The sequence below is a fragment of the Castanea sativa genome, chromosome 3, assembly GCF_040712315.1.
Source record: "Castanea sativa cultivar Marrone di Chiusa Pesio chromosome 3, ASM4071231v1".
NCBI classification, from domain to species: domain Eukaryota; kingdom Viridiplantae; phylum Streptophyta; class Magnoliopsida; order Fagales; family Fagaceae; genus Castanea; species Castanea sativa.
The window spans coordinates 49,010,782-49,033,437 of record NC_134015.1 but is presented as its reverse complement, the minus strand read 5'-3'; the positions used below and the strand labels follow the sequence as shown (position 1 = coordinate 49,033,437).

The 22,656-nt window shown below is 34.7% G+C and overlaps 1 protein-coding gene across 2 annotated transcripts; it reads right to left on the bottom strand.

The window, feature by feature from the left end:
• Positions 1–1,401: 1,401 nt before the first annotated feature.
• LOC142627942 (AP-1 complex subunit gamma-2-like) lies at positions 1,402–21,643 on the bottom strand. Of its 2 annotated transcripts, XR_012842966.1 has the most exons (19): positions 21,390–21,642; positions 18,025–18,327; positions 17,647–17,788; positions 16,458–16,631; positions 15,683–15,862; positions 13,410–13,564; positions 10,342–10,432; positions 9,711–9,874; positions 8,682–8,736; positions 7,056–7,178; positions 6,778–6,873; positions 6,044–6,171; positions 5,465–5,569; positions 5,077–5,336; positions 3,755–4,003; positions 3,498–3,673; positions 3,122–3,226; positions 1,782–1,986; positions 1,402–1,668 (listed from the first exon to the last, which is right to left on the bottom strand). XR_012842966.1 is itself a non-coding variant. In XM_075801844.1 (18 exons), the coding sequence occupies exons 1-18, from the start codon at positions 21,419–21,421 to the stop codon at positions 1,891–1,893; spliced, it is 2,634 nt and encodes an 877-aa protein (XP_075657959.1). In that variant the 5' UTR covers positions 21,422–21,643; the 3' UTR covers positions 1,402–1,890. The 2 variants fall into 2 exon arrangements, 1 of the variants encoding a protein (XP_075657959.1); XM_075801844.1 differs by having other exon boundaries at positions 1,402–1,986; positions 21,390–21,643.
• Between the last annotated feature and the right edge of the window lie 1,013 nt (positions 21,644–22,656).

The following is a 22,656-nucleotide window of genomic DNA, read 5'->3' as shown; positions in this document are numbered from 1 at the left end:
TATGAAGAGCTATTATTTCAAACGTTGACAAAAGATGGTGCTAGTGGGGTTCACAGAGTGTGTTCCCCATATCTTATGATGGCATTTCACATAATGTAACATTTTCTTTTAGGACCTAAATCCAATCGAAAAAAGATGACCTTTTAAGTAAGGCCACAGTTCTTGCACTTGTAACAGTAAATAAGCATAAAACTATATCACTTCATTTGTGGATTGGACTAGAGAAATGATTGGGCAAAATGGTGTATAGTTCTTTCGGCAAAATCTTTCCCTGTTCAATGAAAAAAAAAATTCTTTTTCTATTGTTTTTTCACCCCCAACTTTAGTCAACTTCCTTAATACATGATTTTAAGTTGTGGGGCATATGAGAGATACAGGGAGGGTCTAATAATAAGAATAGAAACTGGGTTTGAGAGGAGTTGGTCACATGCCAAATCCTTCTTTTTTTTGCTGAATAGTCACATGCCAAATCCTTCAGAACCAGAAACTGGAGCTGAGCAAAAGTGACAGAAAGTAAGCTATAAAGTCACAGTCATATATTGGTAGTTGGTAAATGTGAGATCATAATAAATACCAACTCCGCAAGACACGCTCACACGGGCTCTCTATATAAAGTCAAGCTTTTTTTAATGTAACCATCTTTATCAAGCCGATGTAATTATGCAATATTATGCCTCCACACAGTCACAGAGAGAGACAGAGAAAGAGTCACAGTATCAAACAGGGAAACTTTGCATTGATTGATTTTAGGGTGGTATCCAAGGCATTTACAGAAACTACATCGCTTTCATGAGTTTCCCCATTCTGGGTTTCAAAAAAGTAAAAAAGGAGTTTCCTTATTTTGCTATTCATGAATCATGAGTGTTGCAAAGCTCAGCGTAGTTTAGGTCAAATCTATGATCTTTCCCAGCAAAAAATAAAAAGGTTAATCTGTGGTCTAATGCGAAAACCAATGAGAGATCTTATCATTAAAATAGAACCTTTTTTTTTTTAATGACCATATTAAAATAGCTAAAGTTTCATAATAACTGGCATGCATCGATGGATGAAAAGGTTTGACTGTGTATATATATGATTGCCAGAGCTTCATTAAATTTGACCGGGAATCAAATATGAACTTTGACATGACTTTTCGCCAGTTGGACAAACGAAGAGAGTTGAAAAATGAGAGGATGACAAGGCCAACTCTCACAATAACGTTTATATTAGCTAAATTGTCCTCAAAGGAAGAAGAAAAAAAACACCAAACTCTCACCTAAACAAATATTTAGAATAGATAAATCATCAGATATTGTGATGGTCCCCACATTCCCAAACAAAATTACAAAATTTACTACACACCCAGGAAACTAGTACTTAACAAACAAAGCTGATCTTTCCCTATCACTAAAAATAAAATAAAAAAATATTAGAAGCTGATATTTCACTGATATTGTTGAAGAAATATTACATAAAAATCATATTGAAATATGCTAATCACTGTTTAAAGTCAAGAGGCTTGGATCTCAAACAATAAGGCTTTGTGAGTAAATTCAAACTACAAAATAACAACAGCACCTCAAGTACTCAATATGACACATGAGCTCCCTCCAATCTGTGCCTCAAGGGCAAAAATTCAATTACAAGAATCCCTAACAGGAATATAATGTAATAATGTACACAGAACACCTACAAGAGGAAGAAAATTTTAAAAGGGGGGAAAAAGAAGAAGTGAAAGTGTGAAAGCCTTCGGACATATTCCAAACTAAAGCAAAATCAGTCCAAAATGCTATAAATCATACCGCCCCAAATTGAACCATTGAAGCAGAAGATTGCACTAGCACCCCATGCAGCAAGAAAGATCGGTGATAGTGCACTACCATCTTTAACACATCCCAAGGACAACCAACCTCACAAACCACGAGGGAAATTGCTAATTTGTCCTTCCTCCAATACATCTTTGTCGTTGATCTTGTAAGCTATTCTTATTCGCATGACAAGAGATTTCTGAAAATAAAATGAATTTTGTAACTATCTAGTATCTCACCCCAAAAACAGAAAAAAAGGTGATAAAATTTCTGTCATGGTTCAGCTGAACAACATAAGCCATAGGTTCCTGGACTACATAAAAAACGTCATGTATCCAACACCAAATAATGGGGAATGTCTTTTTTGAGTAGAGCTTACTAAATTATATAAACAAATACTTACAACTCTTCCAGAAAATTACCCTAAAGCAATAAGGACCTACTTTATTAATTCATCTCAAACATTACATGACAGGTTGGCATTTACATCACAATTTTAGTCAATTGACAAGTTGAAATGACATATTCAAAGCTGCCTCAGAAAAAAAATTAAAAATAAAAAATAAAAGAAAAAAGGCCCTGTTAGAGAGTGGTTTTATTTTTATTTTTAAAAATGATTTCCTTATCACCAGTCACAAATTTCACTAACATTGTTGATTGTTTTGTCTTCTTTGGTAAACCACAAATTATAATGTGAATTTTATAATTGTGGCCAATTTTCGGTATATTTTCTGTTATACATATAAACCCACAGTACAATTATTTACTTCGATGGTATCTACATCCAAGAAGCACCTATGATGAGAGCATAAATTATAAATATAAGCCTTCAAGTTTCAGTGAGTTGTTAATCTAGATGATAATGAAGTAAAAAACTCCACTTCATCTATTAAAACAAATAAAAAACAACAGCCATCATGAACCACTGTACCAGTAGATCTAATTTGCCCCTTACATGCCTGCCTCTTATACATTGACTCAGCTCCTAACAATCTCTCTAAATCAGTGAAGTACAAATGTACCAGTAGATCTAATTAGCTCTTAACCTCTTGTTCACATATCCTTGTACTCAAGGAAGCTTAAATATTGAATAAAAGAAATTATTTCATTTAAGGATAGAAATGATCACCAAGATTTTTATTGATTGTTGAAGCACTGTTTTCGTTTTAGTGAACCACTTTGATAACAAATGCACAAACACTTTTATTTTTATTTTTTTTAAATTGTTAAATCTAAAAATTAGAGAATGGTTAAGAATATAGTAGGTTATTCAGACAGCAAACTGAAGAATAATATGCATTGTCATGTAGTCCAGGTTCTAGACTTGCAAATACCTTTCCATGTTGGCTGTTGGTAACTCTCAAATTTTGTGTGATAGACCCATTACCAGTTGCAGGGAGAGTATTGCTGCTAGCGGGATCTAGGTGCAGTTGAAGAAACTGTGAATTTAAAACAACAAATGTCAGGACTACATCTTGAAGGAAACATGGAAAAAATAGACCTAAATCAACATAGCAACCAGAGAACATGAGTTATGATCTACATTGACAGACAACAATATCACAAAAGAAAACAAAAGGCTGAATGAGAATTGATTTTAAAAAGCAAGCAAAATAACTCTGAAAGAGGGTGGGAAAGTCCAATGATAAGTTAGCACGTATCAAAAAATAGTATAATACAAATATTTTATAGCCTGTTTTCTGGTCCTACCTTTGGAACTGCTGCCTGGAAAATAAAATCTGTATAGACATTCGGTGACAAATTTGTAAAAGTAGCCTGGATCGATGTTGTTTGTGGGTTTCCAGGAGGCTTAGAGAAGTCAAACGTTATTCTCAAGGCGCTGCTCTCAAATGCAACAACAGATGGATAAACTGAACCATTGTTTTCTGTTCAAGAAAAAGGCTGTCACTACTTTTGACAAAAACTATATTTTCCTAAAAAGAACTCCAAGTGAGACCAAATTTTACCAGGCTTTGGTGGATTGGAGACAAAGCCATCCAACAAATCCATCATAGGAGCAGCTCCTACAGGAGTAGTGGCTTGTCCAGAAAGTGAAGATGGCAATGCAAGTTCCTCCAATGATGCAACTGGAGATTTGTTATCTTGAATGCTAGATAATACATCAGGTGGGGATGAACTACTTTGTACAGGAGGTGTTTCAATAGACAAAAGATCCAGTAGAACATCTGTGCCGGTTTTTGAAGCCTGATTTGTACCTGAAATTGCAGAAAGATATATTCCTGGCAGATAAATACTTCTGTATGTGTTCTCACATGCACACAAATGCATAAGTTTGTCTGTATATATCTATATCCTTATACAACAGAAGACCATTATAAGTCAAATTAAGAAATAGAGAGCACAAATAGAAACTTCAAGTCACATTTAAGATGCAGACTCTGCAAGAGGATCTTAACAAATTTTCTCTTGCCTTCTTGTTTAAGTAAAAAAGAAATTATTTTTACAGAAAAACAAATATACATTGTGTGATCACAAGCATGGTGCCAGTAAATTCTCTGGTACAATCTAGTATTCTTGCTTCAAATGTTCTCACATGGTGAAAAGATTGAAGAACTTAAATAATTATGAAAACAACCTAGTCACTGAAATTGGAATTGACCAAACATAATGCTTTCCAAGAAGCAAAGGTTTGTTAAAGATTCTAGAAAATTTCACAGGCAACAACCTATTATATAATCTAAATGTTTACACACAATATTAACTTTCCTAACTTATCTTTTACTTTAGATAAAAAGTCAATGCCCCTTTTCACTGTAGTTTACGTTAAGGACAGTAGTTTTGGAAACATATATCTTTATATTTGAAAGACGAAGCATAAAATGATATACCATCAAAAAGTTGGATTTTCTAAACACGAACAAAATTTGGAACGGAGGGAGCAGTATTTATAATTATATTTAACATAATATTCCATTATATATATATTTTTTTCAGGAAGATGAGTGAGTATGGTTCAGAGTCCACTCAAATCTGACCAATAGGAACTGGGTTAAACCTTGGCTAATGCTCCAGCATGATCACCAAAAATGGGCCTCCAGAAATGATACATCAAAGGACATCACTTAATCATGCATAAAGGAAAATAAAGGAAAATTTTACAGATCTTGGAAAATACTGACTTCTACCCTAATGCTTTGAAGGCCAAAAGGTTTGTAAGAATAAGCATATGGTCAAAGCAGAGAGAGAGAGAGAGAGAGAGAGCAAATGCTTAGAAAGATAAAATAATTCAATAATGACAAATTATGCCATAACACATTCCAATACTAACCAGATTGATTTGATGCTGGTGACAAATCAACACCAAGGAGATCCTGAAGAAAATCACCACCAGAAGAGCTAGGTGCAGGAGCGTCATCTAAACTTAGATCAAGTAAATCTACAAGAGGAGCCGCAGAAGGTTTAGCAACTCCATTTGGAAGATTAAGTGACGCACCACTGGAAGTTGAAACCGTTGCTGGCATTGAACCAGCCCTCCTTCCAATGAAAGTTGCCTCATCCAAAACAGGCATCCTTTCCACCAGTGCAGACCTGCACAAATTCATCTATCTAATACACAAATTCGCTAAATTAAGGGAATCCTTCCCAAGGGAAGGAAGGGTAGGGAAAGTAACTGAAGCACTTAATGATTTAAATCCCAAAAACATTAGACTGCATACCTAATATTCTGATGCTTCTGAATAATGGAATTGAATTCGATAGATCTCTGCTGCAATTCAAGCACAAGGTTTCCTCTGTTTTGAACAATAATATCTCGGATCCTCCTATAGATATTATTTAGAGAAAAATCACACTTTCGCATAATAAGAAAAGAGCAGAAGGATTTTGATCAATTACTTTTGATTAGAAAAGATTGAGTGAGTGGAGACTCAAGGAATACAACCAAAACTAAGTCCAAAAATATCATAACAATAAAGATGATTTCCTAACAGATCCACAAATCAATAAAAGAAATATTTTACATACAATTCACGTGTGTCTGTAACACACACACACATTCAAACATAATCAAATCACAAGACCAACTGCATACTTAGCAAGCAATATGAATAGCTAATAGTTCATATTAAGTTTAGCAACAGAGAGAGAAAACCCAATTCAGCTATGTACACTATGCATTTTACTAGATTTAAATACCTCTGATAAAACAGTAGGGTACTAGACAAAAATATATCTAAAGTATGGCAGAAAATAAATGCAACTAAAATGAAAAGAGAATTTGACAATGCATCACGTACTCTGAACAAGAAGGAAAACGGGAAGAGAGCTTTAGCAGAGCAATCAAAGACATTGCTTTTGTGGTGAGGTCTGATGTATGGCGCTTAATAGCAAGTTCTATGATGTCCACAGCATCAGATTCTGTTACCTGTTTAGATGAACTCCAGTTAAATGGAAGAAAAAAGGATGACAAACTAAAGGGTCTAAACATCCATTTGTTGCACATTGTTACTCAGATGCTGTAGTTACAGGATCAATTTTATACTAAAAGCAGAGGTCAATCGACAGCCTTATTGTGAGTTTTAGCCCACAAGTTTGTCATTAAGCAGATGACCTTGTGGAATCTGGCAACTCATTATACATTGGTCTATAAAACTATTTTACTTATAATTTCAATTTGAACCTGTATAATTACAGAAAACAATAGGGGGACAAGCAAAAGATACTTCAGCTGCTGAAACTTTTTGAGAAGAGCCATAAGAAAGAGAAGCTGAAACTATTTTGCCCATGTTTCAGCAACACGCTGCATAAGAAAGCCAACCCAATCCCTGCCCCCAAAAGGCAAAAATAAACAAAAAGATTCAAGAAGAAAGAATGACTTATTCGATCAACATTGCATAAGAGATGGAGACTTATTTGCTTAAGGCATTATCTACAGATATGCTTTATCCTACTCTCTAAGTTCTGAAATAAAAAAACTAAGATGACCACTGGAAGTTCATACAAACAAACATATGGAAGAGGTTGAACTCACAGTTATTGGATCCTCTATATCAAGCATTCCAACATTATTGATCAACATGTCACCATATTCTCCAATGCACCAAACAGCCACTCGCACAAGACTTTCCTGATGAAAATATTGAAACAATCCTCTCATGAAGAAAAAATGTTATAAATGGTGTGTAAGCTTAAATACTCAAGATGATAGAGCTCCATCTTGAGCATTTATCTTATCCCCTTTTTTTTTTCATTTTTGAAAAGTATATTGAGCACTTAACACTAAAAAACCAAAAAAGAAAAGCCAAGTACCTGTTCAACTGATGTTTGGAGTGCTCTGTATAATGCCCTCACAGTATATCCATGGAGGTCAGAAGCATTGCTTATCACAACAATAAGGGCATGCCAGACTTCATCTTTAACAAAATTTCCAGCCTACTAAGCATAGCATAAAGATAAGTACCTCCTAAAAACAAAATATATAATTGAGAATGCTGAGAAAAATACAAATGAAAAGATTAACAGATGTCAGATGTGGTCTTTCTTTACTCTTTTTTTTCTTTTGTTGATAGGTAAAGATAAATTTATTAGAAAAAAACTACTTCATGTACAATGGATGCAAAGAAACCTAAAGAATTATAATGTGAACATATTATATATAGAAAGACAGACTCTATACATTCCATGATGGAATTATTATTAGTGAAACCCCATGCACAAGACCAATCAAATAAAGAACTAGTAAATGTAGCTAATAATTGAGTCCCTGTACTTTTTGCATTCTCGAATATACGTTGATTGCATTCCCGTTCACATCAAACATAAAGAAAATATGCTCCAAATATCCAAGAAAAACTTAGCAACCCAATTTCTCCTTCCAACAAAAGGTCAAATACCTTTGTCGTAACACCCAATAACACCCACTGAATCCCAAAGGATCTAAAAACAAGCTCCATAAGGCTACCAATTCTAATTCCCAATCATTCAAGATCTGCCCAAATCGTCCTCTTCCCCTCTGTCAGCCTCACAAATAAGGATTCCATTAATGCTTCTCTATTTGTGAAGCAATCATACAAGATGAGAAAAGCCACCCGACCACCCACCCAAAAGCGATTTGAAGATGGATTCTCTTGACCCTTCAATTGGCAACTAGTGAAGGCATCCTTCACCCAAAAGAGTCAGTTCGAATGACAAGTTGACCCCAAACCCAAGCCCAACCGACCAGTGATCACCCCTAATCCACATTACACAAAGCGGCAACTATAACTTAGGAAGGGCAAGTAATCGCAAAAGGTTAAAGGAGAAAATGGTAGCCCATGACTTAATAGTACATATGACCCTAAGTGGAAGCAAAATCACACAACAGCATTGGTCTAACTATTCTCCAAACAGTTCATTAATACCTTCATAGAATTATAAATGCAGTTGTTAAAATAATAATTAAATTAATAGCTAAATGACTAAATTCATAATTTCCTAACACTGACCTTTTGGGAAAATTGGTAATTTATCATGGTATCAAAATAGGAAATCTTGAGTTCAAACCCAATCTCCTTTCTACCTCCCATTTAAAAAGTTATAAATCTCATGTGATGGGCCCCACTTATTAAAACGAAGTTAAATGATTAGCCAAGAGCTTTGTAACTCAACTAGCACCTCTTGGTATTTCCAACAAAGTCATCCAAGGTTCAAATCCTCCTCCCCCAACTACCGATTCATTTAATATAAAAAAAATGATTAAATTCATTATTTTCTAACAGCCTAAACTTTTAGGAAACTCAATAATTTATCAACAGTCAAAAATCATTAAATCAAAATGGGTTTTAGATATTTATTAATACAGCAGAAATCAACATGATGAAATTTTCCAGCAAAACATCAAAGAAACAGCATAAAATATATTAAAATAGACAAAGAATATGTTATTAAGATGCATACCTCAGAGAGAACCTTGAGCATCTGATCAATGTACCATATCTTCTCTGGTGAAAACCTAAAGCACCAAAAAGTGAATGTTAACTGACTATACATTGCAGGATGAAATTTCAATTATCTAATGAAGTGGACCATGCTCAACTAATCCAACTGTATGGATCCATATCATGATCCAAAAATGATGGAGTATGAACACGTGCACATAAAAAAATGCATACATATAACTACGCGGAAGCATATATATAAACATATAGATACCAAAGAAAAACGAGATTTCAATAATTTTGGATAAGTAATCAATTGATTGAAAGAGAGACTCCTCCATGTAAACCCCCCACCCCCCTCCCCCCACAACCAAAAAAAAAAAAAAAAAAACTGAACTGAATATCTATGTTGAAAAACATCAGTCCCAAATGGTAAGCTATTAGGAAGTGGGCCAACAATAAATATCAAGCTCACAATCAAGCTCCCCCTTATATGTAGGCCCACTGAATAACAACTAACTAGCCGCTTGGGCATTGCAAGAGCAAAATAGAAGAAATGAAGAATGGAGATCATCAAGACTTGAAGTGAGGACCTTTTAGATAAACAAGGCTCTGATACCATCTTAGAAACATCAATCCCAAAAGCAAAAGCAATTAGGAAGTGCAAAAGCTCACAAAAACATAAACACTAATAATCTAAAACAATAAGGAGACTGATTTACTTCCCCCTCCTTGCAGAACTGCCTTGCTTGGATGGAGAATCAGCTACTTAAGTTGTGTCAAAAGTAAAGGATATATAATGGCATTGGTGACTGCAAGATTTGATAAGCGAATAACTACATCTAGACGCTACAGATATTACCGTATGAATACAAGTCCTACTCCTACTACTAGTAGCTGCGTAACTTTTGTTTTTTCTTTTTGAATCAATATTCATGTTTGTTACAAATCATACTGCAGATACGAGGAAAACATTATCTGGCATCTCAAAGGAGGAGAGAGAAAAAAGCAGACTTCAATTTTAAATTCACTTGACCACGTAACTTACTTTGCAATTATGGAGCAAATTTTTGCAGTAAGATCTCCCTTGAATTCCTGATCACTTACTTCCAGATAATCAATCAGCTCTTTTGTTAAAGGTTTCACATTGCTCTCATTTATTAGAAGATAAACAAGTTCAAGAGCCCTTTTCCTAATTGAAGCATCTGAATCCTGAAAGGGGAATGATCAAATGACATAGTACACTAGAAGACTCAGTTTTTGTCAGTGATAGTACAGAAGAGTCAAACGACAAGGAAATGCATCAATTCTACACTGCATTTTCAATCCAAAGTCAGTATTTTCTGCTCAGCAAGTGCACAGGAAGAGGATTGAATCACATTCCCCTAGAGCACCGGCACCTAGACAACTAGAATGTCTTGGGCAAAAAGACCACATAAAAAGCAATTATGTAAATTTCAATCATGAAGAAAGAAAAAGAAGAAGATTGCAACAATATATCAACAACTTTTTGTTTCTCTTTTTTTTATTGCTAAAGTAAATGGTGGGGGAGGGGGTAGGTGGGGTTTAAACTCCAAACACGGGGCACCACAAAGGATGCCAATACAGCTAGGCTAATTCTTGAACCCAACCTTTTCATTTATATCAAGCAAAAAAAACATAAGTAGCCCATGTAATACCTTAACGCATTCCAAGATTGTCGCCCGATGCCTCTGCACTGCTTGAGCATCTACGGTTATAGCCTTCATCAGCATGTTTAATGCAACATATCTGAAAAACATAAGTTTTACTTTTACAATATAGCTCAGTGAGTAGTTGACAGAGGGATGGAGAAGAGGACAAAGCATCTAGAATATTAAGCAAAGAATATAATTTCTTTCAAGGGCTAAAATAACTACTGGCTTGAAGAATAACAGAATATAATTTAGTCTCAGCTATGAAAAATGCCAGGATAATAAAACCAAAACAAAAAACAAAAAAAAAAAAACAAAACAAAACAATAGTCTGCACAGAGTCAATGGACAGCTTATGACACACTTACCTAAAATGGCCTAAAAGACACAGTGAAGAACTTTTAGGCAGTCAGAAATTTCAAATCGAGAATTGCAAGATACTACCGCAGTCAAGTAGACCTTGGTGACTGCCTAAGCAGTAATTGAAGCCAGAAAAAGTGATACATACTCTCTACTACATCTAATGTCAATTCTGTTATTTTTTAGGGATGTAATATCCTCTGACATAGATTAATTGTCATCTATAGATATTTTGTTTAGTACTTGCAGAGAACTAAATAATTTCCAGCAAGTTATAGTAGAACAGGAATTATATACTGGATAGGAATTGACATCTTTGCTAGATTTTTCATCAGGTATTTCTTGACTTTCAAACGGACACCCCACATCTTCCTTCTAGTTCACATGCATATGAGAGGCACATAATAGGCAATCTCCTTCAGTAATTGGAGGGCAGAGCTTTAGGATGTCAAGGATCACCTTCATTGTAAAACTTACAATTACCATTTGATAAAATACACAAGACCATCAAACTAGCATGAATTTCTACAACCTCAAACGATGGTTTAAATTACTAATCAGCTACCCATGACTTTATGTGCATAATGTTTATGTGAAAGAATACATTGGTAAATAATAGATCCCACAACTCGTTTAGAGACATCAACATACCTAAGGTCCTACCTAGAGTGGCACTTTTCATTTGAATGGCGGCTTCAGGAAGAATCCTTACTATAGAATATCTTAGGAAGCACCGTATCTTTGTGGTTGATTGGTGTTGTATGTGAAGAAGAGTGAGGAGACAACTGATTGCTTGCTTTTCATTGTGAGTTTGCTAGGGCACTTTGGTCCTTGTTTTTGAGCCTATTCAGTATTCAGTGGGTAATGCCTAGCAATGTAATTGGTTTACTAGGTTGTTGAAAAGCTCTCTTTGGTAGACACTATAGAATATCTTAGGAAGTACTGTGTCTTTGTGGTTGATTGGTGTCGTATATGAAGAACAGTGAGGAGATGACTGATCACTTGCTTTTCATAGTGAGTTTGCTAGCGCAATTTGGTCCTTGGTTTTGAGCCTTTTCAGTATTCAGTGGGTAATGCCTAGCAATGTGATTAGTTTACTAGCTTGTTGAAAAGCTCTCTTTGGTAGACATCATAGCATAGGCATTTGGAATGCGATCCCTCATTGCCTCAGGAAAGCAATGCTTAATATTTTGAAGGTCAAGAAAGCTTGGTTTAGTCCACATTTCTTAGACCCTTATATGACTGATCAACAGCATCAGGATATCTTTCCTTCTTTTTTTGTAGCCCAAGTACATAGGAAGTATTAAATAGGTACACCAACAATTAAGCTCTAAAATAACAATGCTAAATCTAATCTAATAAATTTGAAAATGAATATAATTCTGACACTATCATTCATTCAAACAAGGATCTAAGAAACAACAATTGAAGATCTAAAATTGGTCATTCACAATCCCGAAGCTTATAGCAATCCTCTCTCCAAATGTACCATATTATATAATGAGGAATCACCTTCTAGATTCCTACATTCAGAAGTCATACAAAACAGCCTCACTAACAAGCCAACAAAACTGTTAAATCTATTACACCTTTAGGCATAACCCACTTAGCTCCAAAGATGTTGAAAAACATAGTCCGTGACTCTAGAAATAGAACAATGAAGGATTACATCAGCTGTCTTCCCACTCCTTTTTTTTAATATGTAACTAATGATCAACTGTCTTCCCACTCCTTTTACACATACAACACCATTCTACCACAATAATATTCCTTTTTTTCAAGTTGCTAATTGTAAAAATTCTCCCCAAAGCTGCTGTCCACAAGAAGAATGCAACTCTTATTGGGAGCTTAGGCTTCCAAATGTCTTTCCAGGGAACATCACATCTCCATTTGGAACTAATACTCAGAAATAGTATTCTCCAAATGCGTACCTTTTCTAATTTATTTGAAATGATAGATCTTTGTAATTTTAGATAATAATTGTGGTGCTTGTATTCTTCCCATGTATATGAGTTTTTGCATATTTTAGGAGCATTCACTTTAGCTCGTGCAAAAATTCCTGTCTACTTTAGCATAAGAACATTTTTTTTTCTATTTTACGTACTTCTCAAAATATCCCACATCAGATTATCTATTTACACTAATTTCATTAAGATATCAATTTTTCTTGATTTTTTTTTCATTGTTTCTCTTTCTTCACATATAACAACCACTATTCACTCTCTTCTTTCATCTTCAGGATACTTAAAGAAATAATTAAAAACTAAATGTAAAATAAATAGTGTCAATGTAAATTTACATGGTTACTATAGCAAATTTGTAAATTTACACAATTAAACACTAACGAATGTAGGTCATTTTTACGCAAAAATGTGTAAATTTTGTACTTTTTTCTATTATACACCAACTGATGTGAGCGCCATAATGAATTCTTTACTTATACTTTAAAAAAAACATATATATATACACACACACATCTTTAAAATTTTAAATTTTAAAAAATCAGGATCAGATAATACATAATATGAAAAAGAAAAAGATACATATGTTAGTGGCAAAAAAAATCAGGTAAAACCTGAAAACAAATTTTTTTTAAGTACTTTTTTTTTGTTGATAAATTCATGATTTGAAATTTGTTTCTAAAAACTAAAATAAATAGACCATAATCTATAATTGACCACAAAGGTAGCCCAGATTAAAATATGAAAGAAAACCTGATATTGTTGTCACGATTTGACAAGAATCTTCCCAAGATATTGATCGCAAGCACACGTAAGCCACCATTATCTTCAATGCTCATGATAGTTTCAACGCATTCATATAGAATAGCATTGCCAGCATTCTTGTTTGACTCAGTTTTTGTTGCCACCTAGGAAAAGTATGGCATGTTAAACAATAAAGATAAAGAGTGTGTAAACTTTCTCATATTTTGTCAAGTCATGAAGCTACCTAGGAAAAATATGGCATGTTAAACAATAAAGATATAGAGAGTAAACTTTATCATATTTTGTCAAGTCATGAAGCTACCTAGGAAAAATATGGCATGTTAAACAATAAAGATATAGAGAGTAAACTTTATCATATTTTGTCAAGTCATGATGAAGCTAGATGAGTTTCAAGAATTATGCACAATTGCAACTGTCCAAAAGGGTTTAATGTAAAAGCAACAAATCTCGTAAATCCACTTTGACAAGGTTACAAGGAATCACAACAACGGGGTCCTTCAAATTATATGACTGGAATCAAAGAATTAGATTTAGGGATAGGAATAAAATTATAGCAAGCAAAATTTACGCATGGAAGGAGGGCACAATTGCAAGGTTTTGAAGACATGTTGCACCTTTTTTGCCCCTTTTTTGGGTCAAAGACATGCTTAGCATTTAATTCTGCATAGTCATATAATCCTAATCAGTCAACTCAACATAAACATACATAGATACATTTACATTCGTAGACGCATGATACAGGTAACATAAGCATATAATCTTAAAGATGGTCTCAGAAAAACTGGAGTTTATGGACCCAGTCATTACTCATTGTCTGTATAAAAGAAACTTAAAAAGAAAAAAAAATCCTATGATTTTTTTTTTTTTTTATAAATAAGAAATCCTATGAAAATTTCTAAAAGACAACTCACTCATCCATAAAAGATTTAACTCCTAACTTTTTCACCCCATGTTTCATGGAGAGGAGATGCCAATTGGTCCAAAAACCATCAGATAAAAAATTCCAAAAAACGTCATGAATAAATTTTCTAAAGTATTATATAAAATAGAAGCCTACTTTATGCCAACTCTCTTGTAAAATCCTCATCTCTAACCAACCAAATATACATTAAGTGTGCGTTTGGTTCTAGCTTAAAAGCCAGCTTATTTTTACTACTATTCATAGGCCCTACTGCACTTTTCGGTACTATTCATGAGTCCCACTGTACTATTTCATCTATCTTTTACCTTTATCTCCAGTACTTTCAGCAAAAAAATTTTAGTTTCAGCAAAATAAGCAGATCCCAAACAGACCCTAAGAAAATCCATTTTGCTTAGGCAATAATTTGTGCCTAATGAAAGATTCAAACCAATGACCTCCACTTCCTAAAGCATGGTCCCCAACCAATTGTGCTTCCCTAGGGGTCAATCTCAAATACTATTTCTATTCTAATTATAATTATACAAGTCCTACTTTTCTTAGGATCCATTTATTCTAAAGCATCTCCCTCTCATTCTAACATTCTCCCATCAATTACAGGTTGAGAACTACAGTATCAACAAACATACATGCCACCATGAAACCAAAATGGAAGCCCAGACAAGCATGCATAACTAAAGCAAAAATGATATTGCATCAGATTGAACTCATTTGTAAAGTCCTATTCTGCAGATTTCCTACCTCATCCCTTCCTAAACATGAAATTTAATTTCATCAAAATCACAAGCCTACCCTATACACATCGAAGCCTTAATTTCCTTTCAACCCCATTCGATCTCACATAAGTTATAGTGGAAGATATTCAAATGAAGGCCATACATTCCTAAGACTGCTGAGGCAAAGGCATCACAAATGACCGCTCCACAACCACTAAATCCTTCATGTTCAAAATCATGATCAACCACCCAAAGGACCTTAGCCTCTAGCAGAACCACAGAATATTCTTCCTTCTTAACTATACTTACAATCTTACATTATGATTCTGTAATTTGGCATCTTATATGGCTTTGCCTGCTTTCTACCAACAAAACACCATCTCAAAAATCGCGTAGTTTTACCTTTTTTTTTTATAAAAAGAATGAAGATCCAACTCTACTGTAGGCAAAAATTTAGTATATCATCTTTGACATAATATCTACCACCCATGAAATACAAACTCACAAAACATACCAAATGGTGAGGTAAACAATACTGCAAAGCAAATAGTCGATAATCTGTAAATCTTGACTGATAGTTTTTTTTTTTAATGATAGCATGAGATAAAATTTAAGTTACAAATTACCTGAGCAAGTATGTCATTCATCAAGTCACTGGCATCTGCATCTCCTTGGCCTAACACACGCAAAAGCTTAAGCAATCTGATATGGAGGAAAGGGTCGGTGATGCCAGCAATGTCATACTCGGGTGCATATGGACTGTTTGCGACATCCTTGAGTGTTTTAACCAAACCCTCTGTGCATTTCTACAATAATGGTATAAACCATTTCTTATAACAATAAACAAACAATCTGAATAAAATTTCTGTAAAATAAAACCATAAAATATTAAAACAGGCTGCATTCCTAAAAAAATACAAGCCAAATGCACAATAAGGATTTAACATGTAGCACCTTGTGCATAAATTCAGAGTGTCATCTAATGAATGATAACATCAGGTCATCAAAAAAAATGAATACATATAGAAGAGACAATGGATTCTCAACCATGCATTATGTATTCCAAAACACAGCACCTTTAATCTTGATCAAGGACTATAATACATAAAATAAATTCAAATTGCCACCAACATCTAGGATCTTTGAAATGAACTCCTTGTGCATTACTTTTTTATATTTTTATAATGAACTCCTTGTGCATTTCTTGTTCAACCAGATATGTATTCCAGCATGGATTATCCCGTAAGAATGAAAACAGCAGCTTTATCATGTAGTGAAATAAAATAAAATAACTCAAAAAACAAAAGTTTACAATTGCGCATTAAATCATGTGCCACACAGAATGCTTCTGTCCCATTAACAGTAAGGAGAAACATATTGGCTGGGCCATGGTCAAGTTACCTCTCTGAAATATTCAAGGGCATCCGCACTGGCTTTGCATAGATCTGTACAAAGTTGAACTCCAGTTATTAAAACTCCATGGTGCTTTTCTTTAAGTAAGGCTGCAGCAGGATTTATAAAATTTTCCGCCAGGTCTGGTACTTTCCTTATAATCCTTATGGCACACAATGCTGCCTATATACAACAGGGTACATAGTCAAGTTTACAAGAACGAAAGATTAAAGATAATCAAGTTGACCAAATAATGATTAACATCAGATTATCGGACATTGCAAATGAAAATTCAAATGTAAATGTTTGTCAAGAAACTCCAAATATTAAATTGCAACATTTGAAGTAGTTTCTCAGCAAATAAAATCACGGTAAGTTGAACACATCTAGGATTGACTAATATGTTGGACTCAACCTTTTACTGAACAAAATGATCAAATCTGTCAGTACACCAGGTTAGCAAAGCTTCTAACAAGAGAAAACCACACACCATCAGTCTAAAACATTTTGAAAATGGGTCATTTTGATGAAAATTAATTTCATAATTGAAATATGAGGACCAGATTCTTTCACAGTGAGTATTCCATCATCCTACAGAACTAAAATAAAAAAGACGGATTTGGCACAGATATCTTTCCAAGTAACATGTACTTGTACGAATAACTGGCAATGACTAGGAATTTTCCAGAGACTAAAACAGCAGACTTGCCTTGAGTCACTAAAACAACTTAAGGATAGTATATACCTAAATTTTCCCCTTTTTTTTCTTTTCGGTTTTGAAATGATTATATGTTGGAAAATTTCTTTCTTGGTTATAACTTAGTTGAGCCATGTGGAAGAAGTAATATTTGGAATTCAGAAAAATTAGCAAACAAACAAGAAATAGACACAAGTTCAGCAGAACTAACATCTCAATCTGCACGAAGTGGAGTTAACCTTGTCAAAAAGTTGAGTATTGTGGCAAATGACTGATTTTCATTTCTTAGTTACAGCATTTACAGAATGCAGATTTTACTCCTTAATACAATCAATATTTAGTTACCATGCTTTAACACAGCCATATAGTGGGATGATCTTCCTTCCCTTTTTCCATCTATTCCTCACAGATGAAAGCCAAACTAATGGGTCTAATTCAGACATCTTAGAAACATATTCTCCAGAACATAAAGGGCCCAAAATTAAGGAAAAAAAGACTCACTTTTTTCCGTGTATTTGGATCTCGAAATTGCAGCAATCTTTCTACTTCTGGTGCAAGATCACGAGCCATCTCAGCTGAACAAATATTTCCCAAAGCACAAAGGGCAAGTCCCACAATATACTGATTTGAATGATTGAGATCTCTGCACATAGGTTAAGGTCGCACAACACTGTATGGATATTTTTCTTTTTCCCTTTTCTTGTATAAACACCAAATCAGTGAAAAAGTTGTAATAAAATAAACCTTTAAAAAATTGGTGATAACAATAAAACACAGAAAATTAACTAAACTTAATGTGGGATAATGATAAAACAGAAAGAAAAAAATGAGGGTTTACCAACAACAATAAAAAACCCAACAACAACAACAGTTGGATACTGTTTTAGCGAGTTTGTGACCAACATTAGAACTTCTTGTCTTTCATCAAGAAGCAACATGAGGCCAAGATATCCTATTCTTTTCTCTGGAAATTCAGAAGAAGCAATTAACTTCAGGCACTCCATTTGACCAAAATGTGTGGGGTAGCCAAGCATGTGAATGAACATAAGCTTTGCAAGGTTACGGTGCCTATAATCATTATCATTTTCATTAATTGCGGCACGAATAGCGGCACACTCTTTTCTTACAACACCACGTTCCTCTGCTGCAGTTTTGCAGGCACGTATAGCCCGAATCATGTCCCTGCATTAAAATAGGTATATATCACTTAACAAATTTAACATGTTCAAAGCCAGTGAGTTAGGTCGATGAAATGTCACCTCTGAAAGAAACTATAAAGACAATATGTTACGTATTTCTTTGATTGGGGTTATATGAACAAACACAATGAAGAATTATGCGCAAAAAAAAATCATAAAAACAGAATTAACCACAAATTAAGCAAATAGAACAAAACAAAAATGGACTTTCCACTTAGCAACTAAAAGTTTAGCAAATCATATTATTCATACCAAAGGATGTAAGTACCCTATCTATCACTTTATAAAATCTTATTTTGTAGAGATTCATACTATCAAAAGTATAGGGTTTTAAAATAGGGATAATTACAGATTACTCACCTGTGGTTTAGCCTAAATTTAACTTACCCACCCGTGGTTTCATTTTTGACACTTTACCCACCTGTGCTTCCCTCTGTTACTACTTTGTAACCCACCTCCCTTTCAAACGTTACTCTAACACATTTTTTATCAAAAACAAAACCCAAAACAGATCAAACACTCCTCTCTCTCCCAAAACACACTCCTAGTGAAAATGTTGTGTGGAGTTTGATTTGATTGATTCTTCACTCAATGAATATGCTTTTTCTTTTTCAATTGATGTCTTGCATGTTTAAACACAAAAACCCAGCAGATCCACCACAACATACCCAACGCTGGCAACAACGAGATCTAAACCCAGCCAAAAACTCAAATCCAAACACACAAACCACCGTGAAACCCATACCAAAATCACCACACAAAAAAAAAAAAAAAAAAAAAAGAAGAAGAAGCAAGCGAAGCATGTTCAAATTCGTCTCTAGCATGTTCAAATTCGTCTCTAGAACAGAACTCCAACACAATTCGCGGAACAATTTTGATACCTACGGCAATGAGAGGGAGCTTTCCACTGAATGGAACATACTTTCAAGTTAATGAGGTATTTGCTGCTGCTGATAAATATTCCTAGGGAATTGATATGGCATCTAGAAAGGTGAACTGCATACTTTGCAACTTCAGCAACAACAATACTTAGAGGTTTATCAATAGATGAAATTCGGACTTGCTTTATCAGAGGGTTTATTTGTGTGAGAGGATTTGTGTTATTTAGGAACATTTTGTGTACACACCCTGTGACCTGTGCACATAAAGTATCTCCTCTTTTTCAATAAAACACTATTACTTATCAAAAAAATAAGATTAAATACCATAAAATTAAAAATTAAAGAGTTAGAAAAAGGTAATAGGCAGTCATTCTATTTTTTCTGTTTTTTCTTTGATGGATGCTTGTAATTTGTGCGTTTGATTGTTACTTGTCCCTAGTGTATACTTCCTGTATACTTGGGTGACTCTATTTTTGATAATCTAATAAAATTTTATCATTTCTTGTCCACAAAAAAAAAAAGAGTTAGAAAAAGGTATAGACTCTTACATGTCTCATCAAAAAGGGGAGCAAAACAAAGGACTGACCAGGCCACTTCAGCATCGTAACAAACTAAAAGCAGAAGTTCTCAAATAGTAGAAACTTTTGTTTTCCTTTTTTTTTAACCTTCCTCTCCCTCTGCAGCTTGAAAATTTCTGAATCTAAGACCTAAGCTAATCTTAACCCACCCATTACTACTTGAGCCAAAGGCTCAAAGCCCATATTAGTTGTAGAATTAAGTCACACACGTGACAACCTGATAATTGCATGGCAATCTAGCAACCATATTGTATGAATCAAAAGATGCAAAGAGTAACAGTTCCAAATTCAATAACTTAAACCATGTTCTTGTTAAAAAGTGCGACCTCAATGTTCTTGGTAACTAGGTTAAAAAGGGAAATTCATAACATACAAGATAGTTTTAATCTTTCCCTCATTTTTAATAGCTAAAAATAACTTTATTAGAAACAGGAGGAAACTCAAATACACAAGGAGTGTATAGGCACTACTCTTGAATAATTGCAATTCCAAAATACCATCTTCTTTTTTGTTGGTAAGTTAAACACCACCCATTGGGTCTTGAACCCACAAACTTACCCTCCACCTTGCTTTTACAAGGGGAAGAAGCTCCATTAGAGCTACAACTCAATAGCTAGAAGATATATATATATATATATATGATTTTCAATTCTTAGGTAAAATAACTAAGTAGATTTTTTGATATTAAAGGTTATACTTGCCAATGAGCTTTAGCTCAAATGGAACTTCCTCCTCCCACAAGAATGGCTGGAGAGTGAGGTCATGGGTTCAAAACCCAATATGTACATGTATATCTTACCCGCCCCAAACAAAAAAAATAAAAACCTAAAGGTTAAGCTTCCAAGTGAATGCTTTTTTTTTATATTAGTTTTATGGCCAGTTTGTATGGAGGGGTTGTAGAGGCTAATTCCCGGCCAACTCTACTCTACTCCCCGCCCTCCCCCTCCATCCAAACTGGCCATTACGGGAAGATTTAAACTTAAACCTGTTTCCAACAAAAACTCAAGGGTGCCTCCCGGTATAAATAAATTAGAAAGGGAATAGGATTTAATATGGGTTAAGAATTAGGATTGACTTTCTGCCAGGAATGATATCACACGAGCTGAGTTTGGTGTTAAAATTCATTCATTTCCTAAAACCACTCTACAATCCCTCGCTAGAATCGTAAGATAGTTCCGGAGACTAGAGAGCACCCACTTCCCTTTCGGGCACCACTTTTGCCAGCATTTGCAATAATCTAAACTAGGAAAAAGGCATTGCCCCCAACAATTCCAATTCATTCTCAGTTACTACACATCCAAGTCCTTGTTTTTCAGCACATAAACGAGATCACACAGCGTCAAGATCACATGTACAATGCAAAATCTCGCACATTTCAACATTTGCTTCAACAATTCTTACTGAATATATCAGTCTCTAACTATCCAAAATCAAACAAATTCAAGTTACAACGACAAACAATCACAATAAACCGCGATTTTCAACCAAAATCGACTCGAATTACGATCAGCTTTGAAATTTTCGATTTGCGCAAACAAAAATTCGATGTGAAATTGATCTGATAGAAAAAGGAATCGGAGCTTTACCTGAGACGCGTTCCGGAAGAGAAGGGATTCATGATTGGGTCCGCGATGGCTGGAGCTCCGGGAAAAGGTCGGTCAGATCCGATTGGTGGATTCGGATTCCCCGAGCTGGATCCGAAACGAAGATCTGAGAGATTTTGGATCTGAGAAAAAAGGAGAGAGAGAGAGAGAGAGTGTGTGTCTCTATCTCTGCGTTTCAAAGCACTCTTCGTCAATCGGTGATTATATGAGTGCGTTCGCTCGTGTTTTGTATTTGTTTTTCCTATGTGAAAGAGAGAAACGAAAATTAAATTAACAAGCATTTCTTTTTCTTTTTCTTCTTTTTCTATATTTTGATTGTATTACCTGGTGCGGTGAAATGGTGTGGGTGACAGCGGATGCTGATTGGATGAAAAGGGAAAGGAGAGTGAGAGGTTTGAGTTATCGTGGAGCAAAGGTTCAATTGTATTGGTCCGTGGATAGATCTATCTCACTCGCGGGTAGGATTGAGTCATTTTCCATTTAATAAAGGGCCCTTCGTTACAGACATTTTTTTGGTTCCTATGGTGGGGGGTGACTGACCGGTAGTAATGTAAGTAGGATTAGGCAATTTTTGCTGCCAATTTTGTTTTTTTTTTTTTTGATAAGTGCTGCCAATTTTGTTATGTCACCCAAAAGCAAATATATTAGTTAAGTATATGGTTATCAAAATATATACATATATATATTAGTTAAGTATATAGTTATTAACCTTAGTTTGGACCGGTCGGTTCGACCAAAAACCTAGTATATACACTGGTTCGAGTATTTAATTAGATCGTTTTCCAAGTGACTCATCTAAACCAAGTCAAACCTAGTGATTTTGTGAGGAACAATCATTCAACCCAATTGGGTTAATATCACCCAATCGGGCTGTTATTTTTAGAAAAGATCTAAGTGGTTTTGTAAATTTATGAGAAAAAGGATGGCTAACAAGGGAAAAAAAAAAAAAAAGAGGCACATTGATTGCAGTTGCAAATTGTCCAAACTCACTTACTGCTATTATTGCTTCTTGGTTCTCACTTCTCACTCTTGTTTGCCTCCTCAGTTCTCATGTTATAGGTGGATTTTTTTTACCGCATCAGTTTTGGCACCTCTTGGCTCTTGGAACAAAGACTCAAGTTCCTTTTGTGAAGTTAAGTTTCTGAGACTCATGCAAGTCTGGAATTGGTAGCCCTTTGGACATGTCCATATTCCCTAGCTAAAAAGCTCAAGGAGTTGAAGGAAGTTGAGGAGTCGAGCGGCTATGTCT

Coding starts and splice junctions, on each gene's coding strand:
- LOC142627942 (XM_075801844.1), bottom strand. CDS start 21,421: ATGAATCCCTTCTCTTCCGGAACGCGTCTCAG. Junction 6,172..6,777: donor ATATAGAGGATCCAATAACT/GTGAGTTCAACC, acceptor TCATCTAAACAG/GTAACAGAATCTGATGCTGT. Junction 1,987..3,121: donor CCAACAGCCAACATGGAAAG/GTATTTGCAAGT, acceptor TTTTATTTTCAG/AAATCTCTTGTCATGCGAAT.